Source organism: Alternaria metachromatica, assembly GCF_023757995.1.
Source record: "Alternaria metachromatica strain BMP 0045 chromosome Unknown scaffold_11, whole genome shotgun sequence".
Lineage (NCBI taxonomy): Eukaryota > Fungi > Ascomycota > Dothideomycetes > Pleosporales > Pleosporaceae > Alternaria > Alternaria metachromatica.
The window spans coordinates 614,149-638,308 of NW_026055502.1; the positions used below are offsets into that span (position 1 = coordinate 614,149).

Below are 24,160 nucleotides of genomic sequence, written 5' to 3' on the forward strand. Positions count from 1 at the left end.
AGAACACCCAATTCTACTTGCGTTTCCCTTGATTCCTAGGCTCATCAAGGCGAGGACTCTATCTTTACAAGATATTAACCCAGTCAGGTAGTAATACCGTGGATCCGTATCATGACCTTCCGGCGATGAAACATCGGCGCCTGCGAGGCTGTCACCAGCGTCAACGCGTCGGTTTGCCTTGTAGATGCCTGACTCCCCTTACGATCGGGCGTTCTGAATCCTAGGGTTGAATCCTTCGGCTTGTTCAATGTGATCAACACCTAACACATGCATCCAGCAGCGGTAAATAGTAAAAGCCACGCCGTAAACACACATCTGCCACGAGCGTCTACGGACATCACTCCGCTCTAAACCATCCCTCCGTCAAGGTTGAGTCAACCCACCATCAACAACCCCCTAAGACCACCGTCTCAGAACCACAAGAAGATGGTGGTTGCTAAACTGGTCGCCAGGCACCTCGCCGCACCCACGCGTCTGCCACCAGCGCCTACTTCCAGACCACCCACTTGCCCAAACCGCCTCCCTCCGCATCCGCATCAGCAAGGCGGCGGCAGGCGGCCAGACCACGAAACTCGCTCACCCACCTAGGTGTACTTTGCTTACCCCAACCCACATACGCGCGCCTCTATTCATGGCGTCTTCGCAATCGAGTGGCCCAAGTCATCCGAAAGCGCATCACGCAAGCGCTGGTGTCGCCCCCAAAGGATGAGGCGAGAGCGACTGGACCTTTTCTTAGGCCTAACCCCCGCCCGCGAGCGCCGCGCAACCGCATCGATGACCTGCAGTAGTTTGCTACCCGTGCCGCTCCCTGGATCTTTCGAACGAACGAGCTGCGAACAAAAATAAAGGTCAGGGCTGGAATGATGGTGGACTGGAAAGATGGAAGTTAGTGGTGATGAGTCAATGTGTTGATCAGCTTCCGGGCGTAACGCGCATGCGACGCGAGTGTTGGCGGCGCAATCTACTTCGTCAGCACAACGCGGTGCATCTTCGCATTCGTTTTGTTTCTCCGCTGAACACGCAACGCAAAGCAAGGCAGTCTATCAGGTCTCACGATGCAAGGACCGACTCCATGTCGTCAGCTGATAGGATGCAGTCGGAAATGCGTTGCGGCTGTAAGATGTAGCAGCTTGTTTCTGCACTGCCGACACTGCGAGAACATTTTGTAAAAGGTGAGGCTTGTTTCATCTTATGTTTTGCGCTGTTGGCCCACGGGTAGGTGGAGCAGCGACGAGGAAGCAGGCGAGTGAGTTGGTGAGGCGGTGGAGACACGGCATTTGGCAGACCCATCTGTGCGAGGCGGCAGACGAGGATCCCGTGGCTATGTATACATGACATGGTATAGTCGCCCAGCTTCCTGACGCGCGAGGGTCGTCCTTGTGTGTGAGCTGGGTATGAGGCTGTCAATGCGTGGTGGATGGCGAAACATGTGAGTAACGGGCGGGCAGGCGCGGGTATTGGGCTTGATGGAGCTGGTAAGGCTAAGAGCCAAGATTATATGCCCGTGGTATTGTGTGAAGATGCCCATCAGGTGATTACTGAGATACGGAAGGCGAAACATTGAAGGTTGTAAGATTTGTGCTGACGAGGCTGTCGTTGCTTCGTGATGTGGCAAATGGTGTGAGTAGCTCACATGACTTATCGCATTCAGAAACAATGTCACTGAGAGACCGCATTGTTCTCATGCGCCTGCATCATGTTCGTGATGGCGATGTTCACATACACGTGACCGGAGATGTCTCACTCAGACAGAGTGCTGCGTACGCCAAGTGCAAAACCCGACTGCGCGCGAATTCTCGGGCTTTGCGTCGAACATGCTCAACGCCTTTGACCACTTCACCATGCATACGCTGTACGGCGTCTCGACGCCGGAGTTCTGCCCTGTAGTCGGACCTTACTGCGGAAGAAACTTCGCAGATTACTCGCGGCCGCTGTGATCTGCGGGACCCTCAAAGCCTCAGATCGAATCACCCCATAACCACGACTAAGCTCAACGCGAGCGGCTGTACTCGTCCAGAAAAGCCATGGAACAACACAACAGAACCGCAGAAGGTCCGACGTCCCTGCCGATCCAATCTCCTCTGGGCTGCCAGAGTGTAGAGTTTGGTTCGGTGGATAGTTACCGCCGACTAGAGGGCTGCTAGAGCTGAGTGTTTCATCATCCATCTCGATTACTCGCAACGCACGCGTGCGACCAGTATAGGGTCGTGTAAGCGACGCGTTAGAGTTCACGCTTCGCCAACGAGCCGGGCCCCAGACGGAGACTCCAGTTTCCTTTCAATGAACCATGGTGGAGCACACGGGTGGCTTGAATTCAAAGCTTTGGATGAAGCCGCTTGACGAAGTTTCCGGTGCGTCGTTATTGCTGCATATACTGTTGGGACTGAAATGTGAAGGGGGTGTGTGGGCGGGTGACCTAAAGACGCGAGACATGTGGAATATACTCCGGTTGCTGAGGCACCAGCAGGGAACAATATTTTGATGAGTTGTGATGATGTTGGTCGATATGTGAAGAACGTTTCTAGAATGACGAGCCTGACCCCGAATCTTCGTTGAAGTGGGCTCCTACGTCGTTGCTACCTGCGTATGCATGTGCTCGCTGATCGGACCCTGGGAAAGCGATTTCTTCGGAAGCACGATGAGAGATCTGACCTCAGCGTGCTGTATCAGAATAAAGTGATGAACAGGGTCTTGCATCACCGACCGCCGATGATGACGTCTGGGCAGGCATCAGCAACCTTGGAATGAAGCCGCGCAAGCTAACCCGAGAAGATCATCAGCTAACAGAGACGGCCTCCGTAAACCTTACAGAACAACGTAGGACAGACAGATATCCACTTCGTAGCCAAACTTGTTATGTCAGAACAGAACGCCGCCAGGGTGAAGTTCCCGCAATGCATAATGATATAACGACATGGCGCTGCGAGACTTGCGGAGTCTGGTCCTTCCTTAGTAACCACGAAACGTTTGCTGCCTGCGCCGGCCTGGAGATCGACGAGGAAAGCTTCGGACCGACTCAGAGCGGTGTATACTATATTTTGCCATGCGTTTTGCTCGGCCAATCGAAATGTACACAGCCGCAAAGCATGTCTTTGCCAGCATTCTTAATTGCCACAGCCTACCAATTTCGGCGGGACCAAACAAGATCTGAGTAGGCACGAGGAAAACAAGGCTGATGTGCTGTCATTCGTTGGCCACACGAAAGTTTTCAGGTGGCCACACAGTCTGGATCTGACTGGGCCTGCAAGTGGGTGGTCGATCTGGTAGTATCGTCACTGGCGTCGCCTGATGTTGCCCCCAGCCGCAGACGCCACGTCGCAGGATCTGTAAGCCATCGAGACACTTGTGGTGGGCACCACATGTCGATTGGATGTTCCCTTGATCACACTGCCGCCGTTAGAGTTTGAGGGCGCAGGAGGTTGAGATGGCGGGGCATTTTAGTTTTGGCGGGTGTCTTATCGATGACTATCGATAACGGGCTTATCCTGAAATTCGCGCTGGTCAGCATTTGGCGGTGAAAGCACTGGAGGCTGCGACTCTCGACCACCTCCACTGAAACGCTCGAGCTTTGTGGAGAACGCCTGTCCGGCAAGGAAAGCATGCACGATTCTGAATCAGCGGGATCGAAAACGCGCATAGAGCAGCCTACGGCGGGTCGGACGGATCAAAGCAGACAGCACGATGCTTGGAAACGACGGCATGTTGACGGATGGAGGTTGTTGCGGGTTGCACTATTGCAAACTGCATGTTACTATGCAGCGCGCTCACAATTCACCAAGACACAAAATATGCGCTCTATGAAAGAGATTGCTAGCGTCTTGACAAATTACCATGCGCATCGAACGGCTCAGCTCTCACCCGCGGCCATGCTCTTGGGAACGGCTCCTTCATCTCGAATACCAACAAAGTTTTCAGCCATGATATTGACCCGCAAAGGAACAATTTCGCTCAGGACATGATCTTCGGTCCCTTACACTCACAGACTCCCGCTCGTAAGTTTAGCCTACGGGAAGCGGACTTGGCTTGACTCTGTGCTCCTGCACGGATGACGCCGGAGAGCAGAAAAAGAATTGGAAGCTGCAGGTGCTTGCACGGCTATCTCGCTTGCGCTGGGGTCAGCATCGCAATCTGGCACACATCCCAGCTCCTACGACTCATATGCGGACAAGTCGAGTCGGTTATCCCTTCAACGGGCATGGATACGGGATGAGATACGAACCGGTAGAATGCTCTGCTTCCTCGATCTGGAAGCCTTGGAAGACGTTCTACCGTTTCTACTCGTTGGGAGCTGCTACGACCGGCAAACCATAGATGAACAAAAGTTCGCCCCAACATATTGCGCAATAAGCCACGACAGCAACAGCTGAGCGAATGGCCGGTGTGGGTGGAACAGCGAGACATCGTTAGGCGGTGACTGCCAGGTCACAAGGCCATGACTGGATTGCAACAACACGTAGGTCTAGCAGGGCGCGAATGATGATTGGCACAAAAACACAAAATAATCTCCGCATTAATTGGCCAGGCGGAGCAGTCTCGAAAATTCTGGTGGACGATAGCGTGCCACTGGCGGGCCCAGCTTGTCCAGACAAAATTGCCCACGGAGCCGAGCGACAGGGAGGCCAGCTCGCTGCTCATGGCGAACGGTTCGGTTAGTCATCGTCAAGAAGCAATATATTGGTCAGGCCAATGGCAGGTGGCTACGCAAACAGGGCGAAGTCCGGCGCAACAAGGTTGGCGGTGGTGGGATCGACTGGGCCCGATCGGGCATCAAGTGCCATGTGTCATCGCCAACGCTCTTTGGCGGTCCCCAAAGCTGGAAGCAGCTCGCCCTTGCGCATCGCAGCAACGGCCACGGCCACGGGCTTCAGATTGAAGGACAAAGAACGATGATCAGAAGCGCCGGAAAAGAAAAACAGGTCCACCAACACGAAACCCGAAACGTGACCGCGGGTTGCTGACAGGCACTGTGCCGTCCTCTAGACACAGCACCGGGTTCAGGCAGACGGGACGAAAGGTCGACTGGCGGCATGACAGTCAGAGATGCAGAGCAGTGCCGCAGCGTTGCGAGATCGTCGTTTGGGCGGGCTGCATTCGTCATGGGCCTCGGAGCCAGCGAAGAGTCGAAGACTATCGAACGCCGCCCGTGCGCTCGCGGCTTTTCGAGACGTCGTAAGCCTGGACAGGCTTTGCAGAGGAGGCTAAGCAGCACTAGGCAAGGAACTGCATAGCTGCATCTGCTTGGGGCGAGGCGCGGGCGTTTTGGAGCCTTGGTGGGCCGTCTAATCGGCCGGTGACAAGATGCTGCGATCAGGGGGCCGCGCGAGAGCAGAGGCTGGGGGAGGCAGCGAATCAGACGGGGCGCCCGTATTGCGCCCTGGACAAGTGTCCTCTCTGCGAGCTGACGAGCGCGTGTGGAGCGAGCAGCGAGGGCAGCAGTGAATGGACACGAGTGGCCGAGCTGCCTTCGCGCCACACACACAGCGCGCGGGTCCGCTTGCACCATGGTGCACATCGCGCGCTGCATGGCTCCCTCTGGTGCCTCGAGGCTGCTGCACTTGTCGCGGCGAGAGCAGGCCTGTGTGTCACCCTCTCTGCGCTGACAGGCGTCTGATTCGCCCCAAGTCACAGCCGCCCGGTGAGCAGCGGAGTCGCAGGCGGCATGATTCAGGTGAATCAAGGACACGCCCCGGCCGCTCGGTAGCTGCATGACTGTCTTTGTTGGACACGGCCTAGCGTCCAACTGGGTAAAGACGGCTCACACCACTGCAGCCCCCGGCCGCTTTCACTCTCGCCTCCCTGCGCGCGTTGAGACGAGCCATGGAGCCAGGGTGGGTTGCGCGAGTGGAACCACACGTTAGCGTCTGAATGTGCGTGCCGGAGGCCATGGCACACATCGCTGATGGCCTGCACTCGCTCTGTAGCCCCATCCTTCTTCGTCATAGCGCCGCTCCTTCCCTATATTTACGAAAAACCGGGGCCTCCAGGTCAGCCAATAGCCACCTGGGCCCTCCCAGGAAGCCTCTCTTTATCACTGCTGCCCAGCCGTTCTCATACACATACATCATATCCCGCCTCACCCTCTACCACCACCACAACAACAACCACCACTACCTCCTCACATTACTCTACCCTCCTCCCAACACATTCCTTCGTCAACTACAACAGCCTCTTCAGTCTTTGACAAGCACTCCTCACCCGACTGCTTGAACTCACCTTACCGTCGCAACCTCCAAGTCACCTGACTTGCCGGATCCGGTTACTCTCTAATACCTTCTCTTTCTGACTCTTCCATCCGGGACTGTTTGCTGTTTCCACACGGACCAGGTCAACCTCCATCTTCCGGATCATCTAACATCGTCCTTGAGGCCTTCATTGGACCTACGAGGACTTCTTACCCTTCCCACTCACAATATGTACCCGACGCCCCCTGCTTCCCCAACCCAAAATGGATTCTGCGCGCCGGAAGACCGCCTAGGTCAACTTCTTGCTGGACGACTTCAATTGACCGGCATTCTTGGTGTAGGAGCTTATGGCGTGGTGTACACAGCCGTGGACATCCAAACCAACGTCCCATATGCCGTAAAGGCACTCAACAAGGTTGGTCTCGAGCCTCGCCAGAGGAAGTTCCAACAAAGAGAGATTCAGCTTCACCACCAGGCCAGCGCTCATCCCAACGTTGTCTCGCTAGTCAAGATCATGGACGCCCCTGACTGCACATACGTTGTCATTGAATACTGCCCAGAAGGTGACCTGTTCTCCAACATCACCGAGCAGGGCAAGTACGTTGGTAACGATGCCATGGCCAAGCGCGCTTTCCTCCAGGTTTTGGATGCCGTGGAATACTGCCACTCTATTGGAATCTACCACCGGGACTTGAAGCCAGAAAACGTTCTCGTCACTGACCAAGGAATGACCTGCAAACTGGCCGACTTTGGACTTGCCACTACCGACGCTGTCACCTCCGACTTTGGATGCGGCTCGACTTTCTACATGTCTCCAGGTACGTTCGAAATGATCTGACTCATCTGAAGTCACGTGCTAACTTTTTGCAGAATGTCAGACATCAGCACCCAAGGCCTACTCATGCTACGCCTCAGCGCCCAACGATGTCTGGAGTCTGGGAGTCATGCTTGTCAACCTCACTTGTGGACGCAACCCATGGAAGCGAGCATCCTTCGAGGACAGCACCTTCCGTGCGTTCATGAAGGACCCCAAGTTCCTGAGGACCATTCTTCCCGTTTCCACCGAGCTCGACGCCATCCTCAGGCGCATGTTCGAGTTCAACCCCGCCAACAGGGCGACCATTCCTGAGATTCGTGAGATGATCCTCCGATGCTCAGCTTTCACCCAAACCAAGTCAGCTGTGTCGACGCCTCTGTCTTCTCCTCCCTTCAGCCCCGTAGACTACAGCCGGGATGCTGCCTACAACGCCTACTACCAGGCTCCCGCAGTCCCCCAGTTTGCTGCTCTTCCTGGCTCAGCCTACGCACCATCACCCTTCCAGCACTCCACCTCATCTGGAAGCTCAAACTCGGACAACGACTCGGTCTTCTCCGCTTGTTCATCAGCCTCATCCGCATCCTCAACATCTTCGTACCAACACGTTTCCTCTTCTCAGGTCCCCAAGTTTTCTTCCCGAGTACCGCAGCCTCAACAACAATACGTTTCCCAGCCACCTGCCAATACGTGGTTCCAGCCATTCATCCAGGCGGCCAACCTGGTCAAGCATGTGTCCTTCCAGCCATCGATGATGGCTCCGGTTCATGTCTACTAAGCCACCCTTTTTCCTGGACTTTTGGACCCTTTCTATTACGATATGCTTCTTCACGATGTGTTTATACAATTTTCGAAAAAGTCACGATGACACGAACAGCGATTGATTTCTCGTTCGGTGTTGGTGCGGTTTGTTTTCTTTGGCGTTTCAAAACTAGACCAGTCCGGATGATACTCCGGTCTTGGGCTTTAGAACTATCTGGTTACTACGTTTAACTCGGCGCCTTGATGGCACGGCGTTTGATTCTGGCGTGGCTATCTCAACGGTTTCCGCCACGTATAGTAGGAGTGGGGTCATTAGGCATTTTCCCGGAGTTGTTCTTGTTGGGCGTTGGATCGGTAGAGATTCATTGCCATCACGTTCGTTCGAATTTCCCATCATCAAGAGATACCAGAGCACTAGCTCAACAATGTACGGTAGCAGGTCCCAAAAAGAAGGACACAAATCTTTGCCATGAGCAAACTCAAACAAATGCAAAAACATATCATACGGTCGCTGCGACGAGAGTCGTACAGCAGACTAAACAAGCCACATCTTCGCACCTCATCACTTGACTGAATACGCTCTATTGACACTGCCCTTAGTCCATGCCTCTGTCCACGATGCTCCCACCGAATGTGCGCATCGACCACACCAACGTTGTTGACCCACTCACACAACGCATCAATCTGCAGCCACCCTGCCGCAGTTCTGCACCCAGCCCAAAACATGCATACACTTGCGCGAGCAATCCATCTCGCAACCAACCACCTGCTTAGCCACTCCACCTAGGCCCCACGGCCTGGGCATCATCCATATGCACCCGCAAAGTCTCCATCGCGATGGTCGCTGTAAGCCCACCGCCACCAGCAAATCACAGGTTCCACCAAGACCGATGTGTGCATGGCCATCTGCGTGCTGAGCGTGCAAGTGTGCAGTAGCTTGTCTTGACTCGACGGGGACTATCACGCCGGGATTGCGCCCTGCCTCCACAACCTAACTGTTAAAAGGCTAAGCCGATGTGTAAGATTGCTAGGCGCACTTCCAAGGGGAATTATGGATGGAGAAGAGCGGATACCGGATGCAGGTCGTGGCCGGTTGATGACCTGAATGCAGGATCGAGACTCATCTCTGCGCTTTCTGTCATTCCCTTAGCGCAGATCTTTGTTGGGAGACAGGCGGCCGCCTAAACGGATTCCTCAGGCCACGCGATGTACTCTAGATGGAGGTAGGCGAGGCGAAGGCTATGCTAAGCTACTCGTGGCTGAGATGGTGTAGTGTTGTTATTGACATGCTGTTGGACCTGCACGGCATCTGTCCTCCTGGATCGGATCCTACTGCCACAAGAGGCATACCACGAAATGACACGCAGGCAGCAGTAAACATGTCTCGGCCATACGAACGCCATTTCGAGGTCCCTGTCTCGCTTCGTGGCCGGTCAGCTGGCCTCCAAGGAGGGCTGATTCTCTCCAGTCAACCACCAAACGTCCTCCAGCTTCCGTTGCCCTTGTGTCGTATCGGCTACCGATGCTCCCAAGACACATTAGCACGTCGCGTACAGTGTACATCCGCTTACACTTGCAGTGAGGCGTCACCGGAATCTCTTGATGGAACCAATCGCGACACCCAAGCAAGCATGGAAGGGCACCGTTGCAGAGATTTTGTTTTTGCGGCCGCCAATCCTTCGTCATCTGACGAGCGTGACGAGGCGATCGAAAAAGGAAAATGTCGTCGCTACCGAAGCCATTTCAGCAATCAGCAAATACGCACTCATTTCGCATAAGCACCGCGCGGGTAATGGCGTCGAGTGACGTGCAGAATGGCTGACGGAGCAGGTCTGGTGTAAGGATGACATCCTGCCAAGGCCAGCGGCTGGTGTGTGGCAACAATCATCACCCAGCCCGCGGGCGTCGTTTCCTTCTGCCGCTAGCCACACTCCAGGAAGAAATCCCTCAACCCCATCCTTTTGCATCATACGCATCCCACCCCGCGGGCCTCTCGTCAGATTTGTGCATGCGACAAGCTTCCCGTTCGTTATTGACCCAGCATGCGCAAGTGTGGCGATGAAGGACCTGGGCACTCAACGTCTTACCGAAAAACCTGGTCCAGACTTATTGATGCGATGAAAGTGTCTTTCCCCATTCGCCGGGTGAATTGCATGCTTCCACAGCCACCATAACTTGGTTCAGAGCTAGTCGACATTGAGCAGCAAAAACGGCCTTGGGTACCGTCTCAGGCGATAGGGAGAAGTGCCCTGGTCACTCAACGGCATCAAAGATCTGCTATCAGCTCATATGGGGGCTATATCGACGAAACCCAGCCTGGCAGACGTTGAATCTCGCTTCAGTACGGGATGACATCGTCCCTCGGCTCTTGGATATTGTGGCTGTTCGCCAATACTTGCCTGAGGCATTCCTTGCTACCGTATACCGTACTTGCATCAATTCTTTCTTTCTTCCGACACCCGTACGCACCCCAGAAGCATGCTTTTTCGTGCGCCCCGAAAGTACCTCGAATTGGCTTTTGCTTAGGCGCGATTTCGCTTTCGCTTTGTGAGCATGTGACATGCCAGGTGCGGCGTCACAGATAGACGAACGGGTTCGGTAAACTGCACACCGGATACTTACTTCTGCGTAGGGATTGCCGATCTGAGGCCTCAAAGTAAGGAGCGGACCTTGCGCGCAGTAAGCTTCGTGGCTTGTTGTTTGTCGGTGTCACCGTTCCGTCTCACGACAAACTGTCGGGTCTGTCGATTAACATCCACCTTGCGGGTACCAGTCTGTGCTGTGTTGCTGGAACCTGATGCCTGGAATCCCTTCGTTGTTTTAGCTGAGCACGTCCATCTCGACGTGATCGACCCTTCTTCTCAGGCAGGCGTCTCAAAAGCATGCCTCCATGCCGATGCGGTTGTCCGTGGCGCTGCGCATCTATAGTACTTTGAGTGTTCATCGCTCCAGACCAGAAAAGGCGTCGTTCCAAGTCATGACACCAAAACCTTCCATCACCGGTGCGTTTTCGCTCGTGGACACCGGAAATACATCTCCAAGTCACTGATATTCAATATCTCCGTACCAGCGAGCATCTCCGCATATTTCCTTCTCCTCCTAGGGCGATGCCAAACTTTGTCAGTCGCACAAAGAACATGCAATGGCGCTGCATGGTTGCACGATAGCCACCCAAGTCTGCCTCATCAGCCACTTGCGAGAAACCTTCCACAACATGATCAGATCGTTGCTCAATGCTAGCACGATATCCCCACAAGTGGTACAGCATTGCGCCGCTTCTCGACATGTGTTCGCCCAGTCCAATGCTTCGGAACGCCCCTTACTGTAACGGGCTCCCTTGGACAACGCAAGTAACACAACGATGGTCCCCATCTAGCCACCTGCAGACATCCCCATCTACGAGCGTATCACTGCGTTTGAGTTTGCTGCATCCGCCATACGAACAATTGGACATGCCTCTGCTCCCGTGTTTCCGCCCAAGACACAAGCGGCTTCCCGTACACGTACGACCGGCCCGAGAAAAGGTGTTCACAGTCACACATTCCTCACGGCAAGCTACAACAGCACACTCACACCCGGCCGTGTACACAAGAAGGACAGGCGTAAGACTGACAGCGGGTAGGCGTTCCGAAGGGCGCATATGCAACTAGGCGGTCTCCGACAGTTGCCCAGAGCGTTTCGCTGCTCAGCCTCTCCGTGCGCTGTACCAGTTCCAACGGCGTGACAGCTGAGCCTCTGTCTATGCTTTTCCCACTTTGGCGTCGTACTAACAAAGGCGAACGTTCACGATCGACCATGGTTGTCTTTTGCACACCCCCAATTAGCAAGGTTTGCCTTTAGTGTGCCATCTCGCCGGCATCCCACGCGAAGCTGCATGATCAGCCCATGAGCACAGGTCATTGGGCATACGAGAAGAGCGTCCGGGACAGCCCACTGGCTGGTAAGTGCCCAGCGCTTTAGACGACGACTTGTCTTCTTTTCCTTCCACGGTTCTCTTCACGCGTCATACGCTACGATGTTCTTTCCCTCTCCAAATCTTGCTGCGAACATGCATGAACCAGGTAGCGCGATATACAGACTTCGGAACGCTATTATCGTCGACTTCGCCTCCTAGGCAGAACGCATATGGAACGCACGTAGGCGATGCCCGACGCTGGGATGGCCGCATGGCATGGCATAGGGAGCTAGCTACCGAACCCGCGAGCTCGTACGAAGGAAAACGAGGATGCAGCGAGGAAACATGGATCTGCGGTGGGCTAGCGAGGCGGACTCATGGCTGTGGAAGCTCGCAGGCATCTATCCGAGTATATTCTACGGTCGGCTTCCTGCGTCTGTAGCAGAGGACGGAGAGGAAGAAGAAAGGTTTGGGCGGAGATCGGGTCTTGGGCAGCAATAGTCTAAAGGTTTGTTGGCGAAGTATGACTCTTACCATTCTACTCTACGGGCCAGGACCCGGGAGAATGAGCTCAGCCTCGTCATCGCATCGTGAGTCCGAACACGTCGACAAGGCCTACTCCAACATTTCGTCATCGTGCCCACATCAGCATCTCCTCCCAGCACGGCCATCCCACACAAAAGCAACACAGACGCCCAAAGCCCAAAGCCCAAGCCCTTCGAAGCTCAGTTTCCTTCCTGCATCGGCACCTTGCACCTTGCACCTCACATCCATGCGTTCTCTTCGCCCCACAAGCACCAGACATCCAGCGGCCATGCAGCTCACGGTGTGAGTACCCGGCTCAGACCGGGCTTTTGCTGTCGAGTCTTTGGTCGCACGACGCGTGGGACGTGATGGGGGTTGCTTGCAGTGCCTGCAGTGCTTGCGTCGGAGAATTTATGTTGTGTTAGGGAGCTCGAGAGGTGAGGGTCGAAGTTGTGTTACCGGTGTGTGGGGGGTAGTGGAGGTGATTCATTTGGATGATGAATCGCTTACAGCGCATGGTAGGTATGGTATCTCAATGGGGGACATTTCGCGTATGCATATAATGAGTTGATGAGTGAGACATGGGGAAGGAGGGAAGAGCTTTAGTAGACTTCAAATGTTTGTGATCGTGATGAGTCGACATCTAGGGTGTGAAGATATGCAGAAGTCTGGGCGTATTGTAATGGTGAATGACTGAAGTTGGAGCGATATACATCTCAGTCGATTATATAGCTTCGCTACTTTCTTGACCTTATTGGTGCTATCATTATGGACTGGATGTGTACGAACATGCCCAGGTGTTCCCGCAACAGCTCTTAGGCCTAATCCGGTGTAGCTCCGGTGCTTAGAAAACAACGAGGTTTTGCGCTGCATCACTCTCTCTATGAGCAGATAAGGAGCGCATCGATGCATCGATATCACATGGAGATGCACGCATCAACTGGCTTTACTGATAATGTGAGGTAGAGTCCCATGTTGCTTCTATACAAGGGCACCGAATCCAGCCCATCGAGTATCGTGTTCCGCCAGGCTTATGCCCGCATCGCCTACGGCATGAAATATGTTCAGGCCAGCCGCCTTCGTGCCTCAGGCTGCTAAGAGTGTTTACTCCGCCCCCTAAACCCACTCTCCGCCCCTTTAACCTAGAATCCCACAGATCCTCGCTCTTTGCTACAGCACGAGATTCCCATACGCTGCAAATCGGGTCGCACCCGGTTTCGTCTACTATTTTACAAGACACCCTTTTACGAAAGCTCATGTCGTTTCAACAGCTTTGCGAATATTCGCGCGCACTCTTACCACAGCGATGGAACTGCCACCGAAGCATGTGCGCTTCATACACACTCCGCTGAATTTCAAAGACAAGGAGATACGCCTCATAACGATCGAACGAACTGTCGACCCGTCGAGCCCTATCCAAATCACCATGAAGAACGTCGACTTCAGTGGACATATTGAGGCTGTCACTCGTTACCGTGAGGTGGTAGCTACACGTACTTCTAGCGAATGGATTAGCACAGAGGAAAGAGAAGCTATATACGAGGCATCTTTCCAAGAAACTTTCGATTTCATCGCGTTATCGTACACTTGGGGCCCCGAATTGCCAGTGCAGGACATTTTTGTCACAAGCTCCGAATGTCGAGGCTGGCTTTCCATACGCCAAAATTTGTACAACTACCTAAAGATGAAACGAGACTGGCTTTTGGTTCGGCGAAGCGTCCGTATGCGTAAGTTCCTGGAGGTACCCATCTCCCACTATGCGCTCAGGAGATCACACATGTTAGAACGAGATCGTGGGTTGGCTCCAATCTGGATCGATCAGATCTGTATTGATCAAGAAAAAAACGAAGAAAAGGTTCACCAGGTCAATCAAATGGCAGAGATATATAGCGCAGCCTTCGTCGTTGAGGCTTGGCTATGTTCTGGATTCGAAGGAAGTGACGATCTCATGGACATGATCATCCAAGAAAGCTATTCCTCGCGCCGGCATATCCCATCGAAGCTCTTCGTGAGCAGGCAGGAGATGCGTAAATCAATACCTTTATTGCGCCAATTCGCACGTCTAGCATATTGGTCGAGACTATGGGTCACTCAAGAAATCGTACTCGGTAGGGTCGTTCATGTACGGGTTGGCTCGAAGATCCTTTCATGGGACACATTCTACGAGGGCTGGAGGACGTTGGTATCAGCCTGGAACTGTCTGCGTAAAACAGAGCGAGACGAAGATTTGACAGATGAAGAATATAAAGGGTGTAATCGGATATACACCATCAACCGAAGCCGAGGCATTACATACATGAACTGGGGATCTGTCAAAGATTTGATTCGGGGAACAGTATGCTCGAAATGGCAAGATCGAGTATTTGGTATGATGGGTATGCTGGATCCATCGCTTCGAGTATTCCCGGACTACTTCATGCTTCCGCAAGAACTTTTACTCAAGATTGTTACTACACAAGTCAAATCGTCCCATGCTAATATCGGCAATGGCCTTGCAAGTCGCCTGGACAACTCTTCTTCAGCTTATAACCGCACACACATGTGTATATCGATGGCGCAACAGTGGTTCATGATACTCGATAACGATGACGTTAAAAGCAGAATCAATCCAAGATCTGTTCGCCACCATTTGCTCAAGACTTTACCTCACGATCCACCAATTTTCGGCTGCAGAATTGGAAGAACGTGGCAGCTCAATATCGATTTGTGGTTGATGATACCAAACATGCGCAGCATACGATGGCGATTTGTGAGGGGAGGCATTGAGCGTTCGATTGAGAGTCGAATACGAAGGGATCGTGATATTCCTACCGAAATACCCCGTGTTTTTGACCTTCCTGTAATATTTTCGGAGGCAGATAGCGATTAGCGGCGTAAAGTTCACAGATGATTATGTTTGGCATTGCCTATATGCGATCATTTGTCCTTTGGAATCCATACCAGGATGAAGCATGTGCGTGGAAGACACGTGTAGGGTACACACCAGCTTAGACATCCATCTTCCTCCTAATCCCCAACGTCTTCGTAAAATCCTTCTTGGCCTTCTTCGCGGGCCTAGACACTGCAAACTCCACTTGCAGCGACACTTCACATAATCCAGAATCCGGCGAAGATCTCTTCGCCCCCTTGAAGACAGCGCGCGCAATCTCCGCATCTTCCGCATCCTCAACTCCTCGCGATGGCGCAAGGGTAGCCGCGGCAAATTTCGCATCCATCCCTTCTCTCCGTGCCTTCGCCGCTCTGATCTCATCCAACGCATCCGCAACAGCAACCTCAACCCTCGCATCCTCAGTCTTCCGTTCCAGCGTCTCCATAGTCGCTTTCTCATCGCCTCCATCAAGTCCCTCAGCTTCAAGCCTCTCCAATCGCTGCTCTTCAGTATCTTTGGCGCGCTCATCGTCTCTCCACGCCTCAAAACCCCTCACCGCCCCACTCAAAATCCTATAATCCATATTCTTAGGATCAGTCTCAATAACGATTCCCGCGCCGCAGCCGGGACACTTACAGTGCAGAGTGACGATCTTTACGCCCAGGTATGTTTCAGGCGAGATGTGTTTGGGGCTGTTGCGGAAGACTTTGCCACGGGTGGTGTAGTGGCCGCAGGAGAGGCAGCGCATGCTGCGGAAAGGGCAGGCGAAGTTTACGACGGTGCTGATAGGGAGTGAGGATTTCTTTGAGCGGGCCAGTTTGGAGGGGTCGAAGTCGGATGGGTAGTATTTTTGGAGGGTTTTGCGCTCGGCCATTTTGGTGTGGTTGAGGGGGGGATGGGGGTTGAGGAATACGTGGGTGTTTGGGGTGGTGGAAGTTGTGTGAAGGTGGAGCTGGGAGGTATTCGCGGTGTGTTATGCTAGAGAAAGATTGGAAGGATAGGAGAATAAAAAGGGGACTGGGTCTGCATATGAAGGGTGCCGAGTACGTGGGCGTTGATGGTACGTACCATGGGCGAGTGACGAATTTCTACCCAATGACGAGAACCGAGTTACATCAACTCGACTTGCTGCCAGCGACAGTAGAGCAACGCTTATAAGTTGCCAAAATTTTGACTGCAGTTGACGAAGACAAAGGACGGAGTCCTTCGAGTTATGCCACCCATAGCACACCCTGACGGATACATTATACTCACATTTTCAGTACATCAACGTAGAACATGGCGAATACCTTCAGGCCTCATCGAAACAATGCATTCTACCGAGAAAACAATAGAGCTACCATGACCTTTGTAGCCTGAAAAGCGCCTCTAGTACGAACAAGAGAAGCAAAAGTTTGGGGTATCTTCTTAAACGCCGCACCGCCATCGTCTGTCTCAGACCATACTTGCGGAAAGGCAGCCTCAACGCTGACGTCCGACTCCGCTTCGCCTGTCCAATCGAAGCTGATTTGCCAGTTGAGCTTCAGGAGGACGTGTTTGTCTTGCAAGACCAGGGTATCACGACCCAAGTTCCTGCTCAAGTCCTTCCGCGTGATAGTGTTCGCGGGCTTGCTTTGCGGCCGTGATTGTGCGTTCTCGGCGTCGTCTGAGGTCCGGCCTACGAGTAGATGCGCAAACGCAGTCTCGCACTTGTGCCAGTGTTGTGCCCGCTTCTTCGCAATCTCCCAGTACGAGTCCATAGCCCAAGACGCATTACCCAGATCTCTTTCTGGCGCTTTCGACCGGATGAATGTACCCAGCTCACGTTCAGCCCACGGCGAGATTCTTAGAAGTTCCATTTCGATAATCTCACTCGCTAATGCGTCAATGGTAATCGAAACCTGGGCTGTGAGCAGCTTCTGTGGACCGGCGATGTCGATGGTATGCTGCTGATGGACCCGCCGTGATGTGGGGGATATCTTGCCGCGGGGCAGGCTGAGTTGTGTGGAGAAGTTGAGGGATGTGAACATTTGGAGGTATGGTAAGGGATCTGCGAGTTCGACCGGGCGATGTGATGGGACAGGCTTCTCCTCTTGTTTCGGCCGTGGGGGAGGAACGGAGAGGGCGGCGAATGGTAGGAACGAACAAAGCAGACTTGATATTGGTGCGGGCTTCTCTGGCTCTGTAACGGTGCCGCTGATATCCGATATGAACTTCCTGGGATTGTGTCAGTCACAGTTTGGCTATCATGGGAGCGTTTTGGACTCACTTCAGGCTGTCGCGCTCTGGAGACCGCAGAGAATCCTCCGGACTGCGGCGCTGCTCTTTCACGACTTCTTCGACGCATCTTGACACCTGAGACTCCAACTCTTCTACTTCACGTTGTAGACGCGCCTTTTCCTGTTTCCTTCTCTCAATTTCTGGATCTGGAGTCTGCCTCTTCTGTACCACTTCTTGAGTTATCTCTTCGGTTATGTCTTCCACTGGGCCATCTTCTACCGTCCCTGTGAAATCGTCTGATTGTACCGCTGGTGCTCTCGAACTCGGTGGAGGTTGTTTTACGGGATCTTTGACGCGCGGGGGACGCTTGCTTGGTGATGAGAAGATCATCGTTCGCCGCGGCTGCTTCGATGCTGCGCGAACATCCTGTGAGGGTGTCCCTGGGAGTTCTGGCAGGTCGCTCTCGCTGGGTAATTCCACTTCGGTCTCTTCCCTTCCTCCGGAGCCATTTCTGGCTGCTACAGGTCGGTTTGGGTTGCGCTTCGGAGATGCTGAGAGAAGATTCGGGTAGTTGCGCGCAAGACTGGCTTTGGTAGGCGACGCGAAAGACGGTCGTCGCGGAGGTTTCCTCAGCGGACTTGACGCTTGTTCGGTGGGCGAGCTGGTCCTCCGCCGTTTCGCCGGTGGTTCGTTCATGATGTTCGCATATGAGGCTTTCGCAAGATCCTCAACTTCGGCGCGTATTTGGGGCGCTTTTGTGGTAGTAATATGTCCGGGTTGGGAAAGATGGGCTGGTGGGGTATGCGACGATAACAGTGAATGCGACGCGTCGGCGCGTGTTGTTGCCCTGTCGGCGTTCGCTGCAGCTTTTGCCGACGTTCGGAAAGGCGGCGCAAAATGACGTCGAACTGCCAATCGTCACTTTCAATCAGCTGCGAATTGGCAATCGACAACACTGGCTGACTTCGACATGTTATAACGAAGCGGCTCGTGTAATTGCTTCATCTCTTCACTGTTTCTTGGGGCCAATGGATCGCATCGTATACTCCGGGCAACTGGCATTGCGCCAGGAGCTCTGCGCTTCGTGCTTGAAGACATGGCGCAGGTCGCGTGCTTCGACAGAGGCAGGGCGGATAGGGCTTCAAAATAGCAATCGGATACAGCGTCGCTACAAAGGCTATGTTGCACCAGAAGGCGAACAAGCCAGGCCTATCACCGGCTTCTATGCAGGTTGGACCCTCACCCACATCGCCAGCGGTACTCGAACTAACAAGATCTAGACATGCTGAAGAAACCGCTGTCGGAAGTACAGCCACTATCCCACACGACACCGGAACCGCCAAAAGAGCCACCAAAGACGCAGAAGGAAGAGACATTTGCAAAAGCCCGTATCATCTTTGGGTCTACCACGGCCTTGGAAGAACGCAAACAGGAAATCATGAAATCGTCCCAGAACGTTGCCGGCGTACTAGTCCCTCCGCGACCCGAAGAACCAGACAACTGCTGCATGTCTGGATGCGTGAACTGTGTATGGGACATGTATCGAGACGAAATGGAAGAGTGGGCCGAGAAGAGCGCTCAGGCAAGGGCGGCGATGCAGGCACAGCGGCAGGAAGGAAAGGGTACAGGAAGCATGGTAGCGGGAGACACATCTCCGAGTCACGTTGCGACAAGTATGGACGACGATGGCGGTGGAAGTGAGACGAATTGGGACACTGGGTTCGATGATGCGGAGAAGGACAAGTTGTTTGACGATATACCCGTGGGCATTCGGGAGTTTATGAGGACGGAGAAGAAGTTGAAGCAGGCGCAGAAGAAGGCCGAAGCTGCTGCGGCAGCGTAAGCTTCGAATTCGGCAATACCCATACAGTTATCTTGCCATTCAAATACCCATCCATTACATATCTTGCGATATTACATCCTATGCCCTAAAGTGATACCAATTATGCTGCACCCCACTCTTCCATCTCGTCTAATCTTCGCCGACGTCCACGCCCTTTGCCTGAAGATCTTTCCGCGCCTCTGCTATTTGCTGCATGAGCTCCTTGTGCGCGTCCGGTACGTCGTTGAAGGTGAAGACTCCCCAGCCGAGCTTGAAGAGGAGGTATGCGCCGAAAGAGATGAGGGCCCAGAAGGGTAGCTATGGTTTGGTTAGTGGCAGCCCAGTACAATAACAATGGAGATGGTGAAGGTGGTGGGCCAACGCTTCTATGTAAAGGTAAGACTTACGAAAGGAACAATCTCCTCTTGGATCTTCTGAGGCAGCGGGACGACTTGGAGGAACAGTGAGAGGTAGATCTATCACATGTTAGCATCCAATCTCAATATGTAGAGGTAAGGGGCTGCATACAGAGGTGAGGAGCATGCCAATGCTGATGGTCTGCGTGGCGCGCGTCATGTTGGCGAATTGGTTGTTGTAAACGGGCTAAACGAGGGTCGGTGGTCGGAAGAAGTGCGGGAAAGGGCGTGATGCTCGACGTCTGTGGTGGTGAATGTTCGGTGCCAGATCGCTCAATTGCCGCCAAGGGATCTGTGTCCAGGGGTCCAACGGAACCGGCCAAAGGCAAGGCCAACCGCGCGGTGGGTCGACCGACGCTGCCGCAGGAACTCACCCCGTTTCTTTCCGCATCTGCAAAAAACAAGTGGCTGAACTATTGATTGCACTTTTTCTGGAGTTCTCCTGAAACCAATCCGACTAGTAGCCATCACCTGTACGGCGGCTCCGGACGACTGCGAGTAGCCGTTTCATCCTTGCGCAATCTCTACCGCCACTATGCACTCTTGAGCTTTGCCACGACTTTGAGCGACTGCGTTTCTTCATCTTCACACTTTTGCGATATGCCATTATCCAATGAGGAGCTTGGCGACTATATAGCGTCTTTAGAGCGCCTACTCCAAGGCAACCCTGCAGGCCAGACCGCTGTCCTCACAGGTTACGTGCATAAGCTCGATGCGTTTGCAGCAAGTGGGGACAATGAGGCCATAGAGAAGACCTTGCAGCTGTTTGGGACGGCTGTTGGCGGTCGTAGTATGTTATGCCTCTGTTCAAAGCCAACCCTGCTGACAATGTATAGAAAGATGGCAGGCCCCGTTCCGCGACAGCGGCATCCTTGCTTATGCTCTTCGTGGCTTGTCTACCGTTCGCCATGAAGACCCTGTAGCAAAGCAATACCTGAGAGTCATCGGCAACTCGGTTGCTGATAATGGTACTGTAACCTGAAGAGGCCCTCGTATGACGCAAACAGTCTGACTGGAGTCAAGATACCAACAGAGAGCTCGCCGTGAGAGAGCTCGGAGCCATCGCTGGCTGCCTTCCCTCGCCAGAACTACGCTTGACCACTTTGGCCGTACTTTTCAATCTTTGTAATGATTTTGGTGAGCAATGCCACAGGATCCTCCAGACATGCAGCTCATGCAGATAGAACCCGGCAAAGCTGCAGCGGCTGCCCTTAGACTGGATGCCACAATATGCACCTTCCTAGTACTGGACAGAATCCCGGAAGCAGCCCTGGATTACGCTACGGACCTGCTGAGCTGGACCACAAGCAACCTGAGCGACGCCCAATTCAAAGACGAGGTTTCGCTGGAGACATTCAAGAGTCTGCTGAACGTGGCACTGCAATACGATGAAGACCATCATCTGGAGTACGTGGCCATCCTGGTACATTACCTCCAAGACCCAGAGTTCCAGCAAAGGATAGCAACACCGAAACTTCTCGACGACCTTGTCACCCTGATGCTGGAGTTTGAGGCCCGACTGGAGCCAGAGGACATCGAAGCCGTCTTCCAGGAACTCGCGACAAGCAAAAACGCGGATACTACCACATCAGACGAGGCGCAGGTTCTTCTGATGGCTCAACTCATTGGGCTGCTATCTGCTGCTTCAGCAACAGATGTCTTTGCTCGAAGCTTCAACGTCAGAAGTCCTGTTATCGAGAGGCTGGAAGCAAAGCTCCGCGCACCTTGGGAGAGCGCATATCCGTCCACGATATGCGCTTGTGTCATGGTCGGAAATCTGGCCATGTCTGATGAGGTTTGCATAGATATGGTCAAGATCATGGAACTCCATGTTCGGTTGATTGTAATTCTCAAGAAGAGCACTAAGCCCGCGCTTCTTTATGCTGCCGCTGGTTTTATGCGACATCTAACGTTCCCAGAGGCTAACAGGGCTTTGCTTGCAGATGCCGGACTCATGGAAGCGTGTTGTCGCATGCTCGTACTGGACGATCCTTCAGTTCGAGGCGAGGCGGCAGCTATGCTATGCAAGCTCGTCACCGGCAACTTCTACAACATCGAGAAAGTCATGTACGAGACTGTTGGCCCTGACACAGAAGCCATCGACCCAGACATCTCAGCCGACACCGTCATTTTCTCACACATCGTCGAGCAAGCCCTCGCTCCGTCAGCACCGCTACCAAGCACTACCATGAAGAATCCAATGATCGAGCTCGGTCGTACTATTGTCGCCATGCTGCGATATCTCGGACGGCCCAACGCCGAAAAAGATGTTGAAGCAGTGCAAATACAGATCTTACAAGTACCCCAGATAGCCAAGCCGATCGCCCAACTCGTACGGCAGCGTTTCTACCCCGAAGCCCGATCCGAAGGACTACTCGGCCTAGGCCTACTCGCCCAAACACTTGAGGGCGCTGCAGCCATCGCCGAAGAAATAAAAGAGGACAGCGGCCTCCTCGAAACAATCAAAGAGCACGCCAACGCAACAGAAGCAGGCCTCGCGCAGCAGTCTCCATCAACAGCTAGCCGAGATCACCAGAACGCGATTGTGCTGCTCCAGGCGCTGCAGAACAATGCGGTAAGAGAACTCCAAGAAGCCGTCGGGGAAGTACTAAGGACTTCCAGACTGACCAAATGGACGCAATACTCTCGCATTAGACAATCTCTGTCTAAGCACCAAGGGCGCCGCTCTTCAGGCGACGTCAGCACACTAGGTAGCCCTGGAGGCGCCTCACCGGGGAGAGTCAGAGAGTTGGCTCGCAGGGCTACTACGGATGCGCCTGGCATGTCGCCTGGGAGGGCGAGGGGGTCTACGCTCGCTAGTGAAACTAATTCTGATGAGCGGCCACGGACGCCTGTGAGGGTCAGGGAGGTTATTGGCGAGATTGAAGAGGTGTCTCCGAAGACAATGATCAAGGAGTCGCCGGCGAGGGAACGGTTAAAGGGTAAAGGCATGAAGCGGACCAATACGGCGCCGCAATGATTTCGATGATGGTTATGTCTTATGTTTTTAGTATCTACACTACTTCTTCTTAATAATGCACTCTCCACTTATGATTACTATAACTGGTATTGCCGTTGATGTGAGATGTGATCGAATGTTGTGGTCGCCACTACATCTAAACTACATGTTCCGAGTGAGACTCACCTAACACCACCTCACGCCACTCACGAACCACCATACATATCAATCAGATAACCCTCAAACGATCTCCAACAAATGGAAGAGAAGCGAAAAGCAGTGAATAATCAGCACGGTGGCGCCTGCGAGTCCTGAGCCTCACTGCGCAGCATCAGCGTAATCAAGAGCGCTCTGATTGGCCAGACGAGCCACTCACGTGGATTCACGCGCTAGCAATCCAGGGTCCATGACATAGTACATACAAGAGAGCTGGGTATAAAGAAGGGCTGTCTGTCGACGTATTGAAGGTATCTACAAGCTCAAATCTATCTACGCACTTCTGCTTCCCGATCTTACACTCGATCTCCCAAATCAACAACAACTACATACTCGAACCTACCAACCAACCTACCAACTCCAACATCCAAGATGGTTTGCTGCGGACGTAACAACGGCACCTGCGTGTGCGCTCAAGAGGCAAAGTGCTCGTGTGGAAAGCAGCCTGCTCTTCAATGCAGTATGTCGCTCCCTTCTTTCCTTCACCTTATGCCCTCTCTCCCCAGTCCGTATACCCAATATCCACCGCCCACCGCCTATCACCCATCCACCTACCACCTATCTAAATTGTACCTCGTACATATACTAACATATCATCAGCCTGCGACAAAGCCGCCACCGAGAACAAGCTCCCCACCGACTCCTCAGCATGCGCGTGCGGAAAGCGGACAGAGGATGCGTGCAACTGTGGTCGCGCTGAGAACAACGGATCGAGCAGCCTCGAGACCGACTTCACTACTAGCAAGTAGAGTGATGGATGTGGTATGAGGGTTTGAGGCGTATGGGGGTTCGAGTTGGTGTGTAGCATGAGAGGGTGTTTTTGGCGTTTACATGGGACGGTCGAAGGATCGAGGGTATACCTGGTATCAGTGAATGATGATTTGAAAGTTCAAGCTTATCCTATTGCGTCTTGTCTGCTGTGTGAAGATCGCGTTGACGCGTCGCATTGCGGACGCGCGCGTTCCTCTCTACTCTCATCCTTGTCTTCCCTATCCATCGTACAATGTGTCCGGGGTCATACTGGAGACTTTCGCGTTCAAAGGAAACATGTGTTGTACAGTGGACGTCGCCGCCGCCTTCTCGGTCTCTATGTTCCAAATCGTGTTGCGGGTGGTATCTCATCGATAGCTTGCGGAGCTCGGGGGAGAGCGGCGGCACGGTCGGAGGTGTGCATACAGTAAGCTCCAAGGCTATCGCGGCTTTGCTGGAAGGTGCCCTGTTCAGTACTGTTCGAAATTGAATGCATGGACCTGCACTTGCTGTAAGGGTCAAGATCGCGATGTCTTGCTCCTACTTTGACTCGCACGGGCAGGAGCTACACGCTAGACCCTGTTTGCTTGGCATCCATGTGTAGAACATCCACTTATTCCCCCCGTCAGTCGTGCATGCAGAGAAACAACTAGAGAGCTTGCCGGGGTGTTGTGCGTCTTCCTTGCTCGTTCCAATTCCATGTCCTGCTCTCGATTGCGCCATAAGCCTGCAGCCAGCGTCTAGAAAGCGC

General features: G+C 53.5%; 7 protein-coding genes across 7 annotated transcripts; 4 read left to right on the forward strand and 3 right to left on the reverse strand.

The window, feature by feature from the left end:
- Nucleotides 1-6,411: 6,411 nt before the first annotated feature.
- Nucleotides 6,412-7,774, forward strand: J4E83_005651 (uncharacterized protein; the record flags this gene model as incomplete). Its single annotated transcript, XM_049332569.1, has 2 exons — nt 6,412-7,000; nt 7,053-7,774. The coding sequence occupies 2 exons, from the start codon at nt 6,412-6,414 to the stop codon at nt 7,772-7,774; spliced, it is 1,311 nt and encodes a 436-aa protein (XP_049188377.1).
- A 7,391-nt stretch (nt 7,775-15,165) lies between these two features.
- On the reverse strand, nt 15,166-15,921 carry J4E83_005652 (uncharacterized protein; the record flags this gene model as incomplete). Its single annotated transcript, XM_049332570.1, has 1 exon — nt 15,166-15,921. One exon carries the CDS (start codon nt 15,919-15,921, stop codon nt 15,166-15,168), a length of 756 nt encoding a protein of 251 aa, XP_049188378.1.
- A 442-nt stretch (nt 15,922-16,363) lies between these two features.
- Nucleotides 16,364-17,942, reverse strand: J4E83_005653 (uncharacterized protein; the record flags this gene model as incomplete). The annotated part of the gene is made up of 2 exons (XM_049332571.1): nt 16,364-17,243; nt 17,296-17,942. 2 exons carry the CDS (start codon nt 17,940-17,942, stop codon nt 16,364-16,366), a joined length of 1,527 nt encoding a protein of 508 aa, XP_049188379.1.
- A 332-nt stretch (nt 17,943-18,274) lies between these two features.
- On the forward strand, nt 18,275-19,089 carry J4E83_005654 (uncharacterized protein; the record flags this gene model as incomplete). The annotated part of the gene is made up of 2 exons (XM_049332572.1): nt 18,275-18,476; nt 18,527-19,089. 2 exons carry the CDS (start codon nt 18,275-18,277, stop codon nt 19,087-19,089), a joined length of 765 nt encoding a protein of 254 aa, XP_049188380.1.
- Nucleotides 19,090-19,218: 129 nt separating this feature from the next.
- Nucleotides 19,219-19,644, reverse strand: J4E83_005655 (uncharacterized protein; the record flags this gene model as incomplete). The annotated part of the gene is made up of 3 exons (XM_049332573.1): nt 19,219-19,386; nt 19,476-19,544; nt 19,597-19,644. 3 exons carry the CDS (start codon nt 19,642-19,644, stop codon nt 19,219-19,221), a joined length of 285 nt encoding a protein of 94 aa, XP_049188381.1.
- Nucleotides 19,645-20,084: 440 nt separating this feature from the next.
- J4E83_005656 (uncharacterized protein) lies at nt 20,085-22,464 on the forward strand (the record flags this gene model as incomplete). The annotated part of the gene is made up of 4 exons (XM_049332574.1): nt 20,085-20,274; nt 20,321-20,452; nt 20,508-20,621; nt 20,669-22,464. The coding sequence occupies 4 exons, from the start codon at nt 20,085-20,087 to the stop codon at nt 22,462-22,464; spliced, it is 2,232 nt and encodes a 743-aa protein (XP_049188382.1).
- Nucleotides 22,465-23,031: 567 nt separating this feature from the next.
- Nucleotides 23,032-23,408, forward strand: J4E83_005657 (uncharacterized protein; the record flags this gene model as incomplete). Its single annotated transcript, XM_049332575.1, has 2 exons — nt 23,032-23,119; nt 23,260-23,408. 2 exons carry the CDS (start codon nt 23,032-23,034, stop codon nt 23,406-23,408), a joined length of 237 nt encoding a protein of 78 aa, XP_049188383.1.
- Nucleotides 23,409-24,160: the final 752 nt, after the last annotated feature.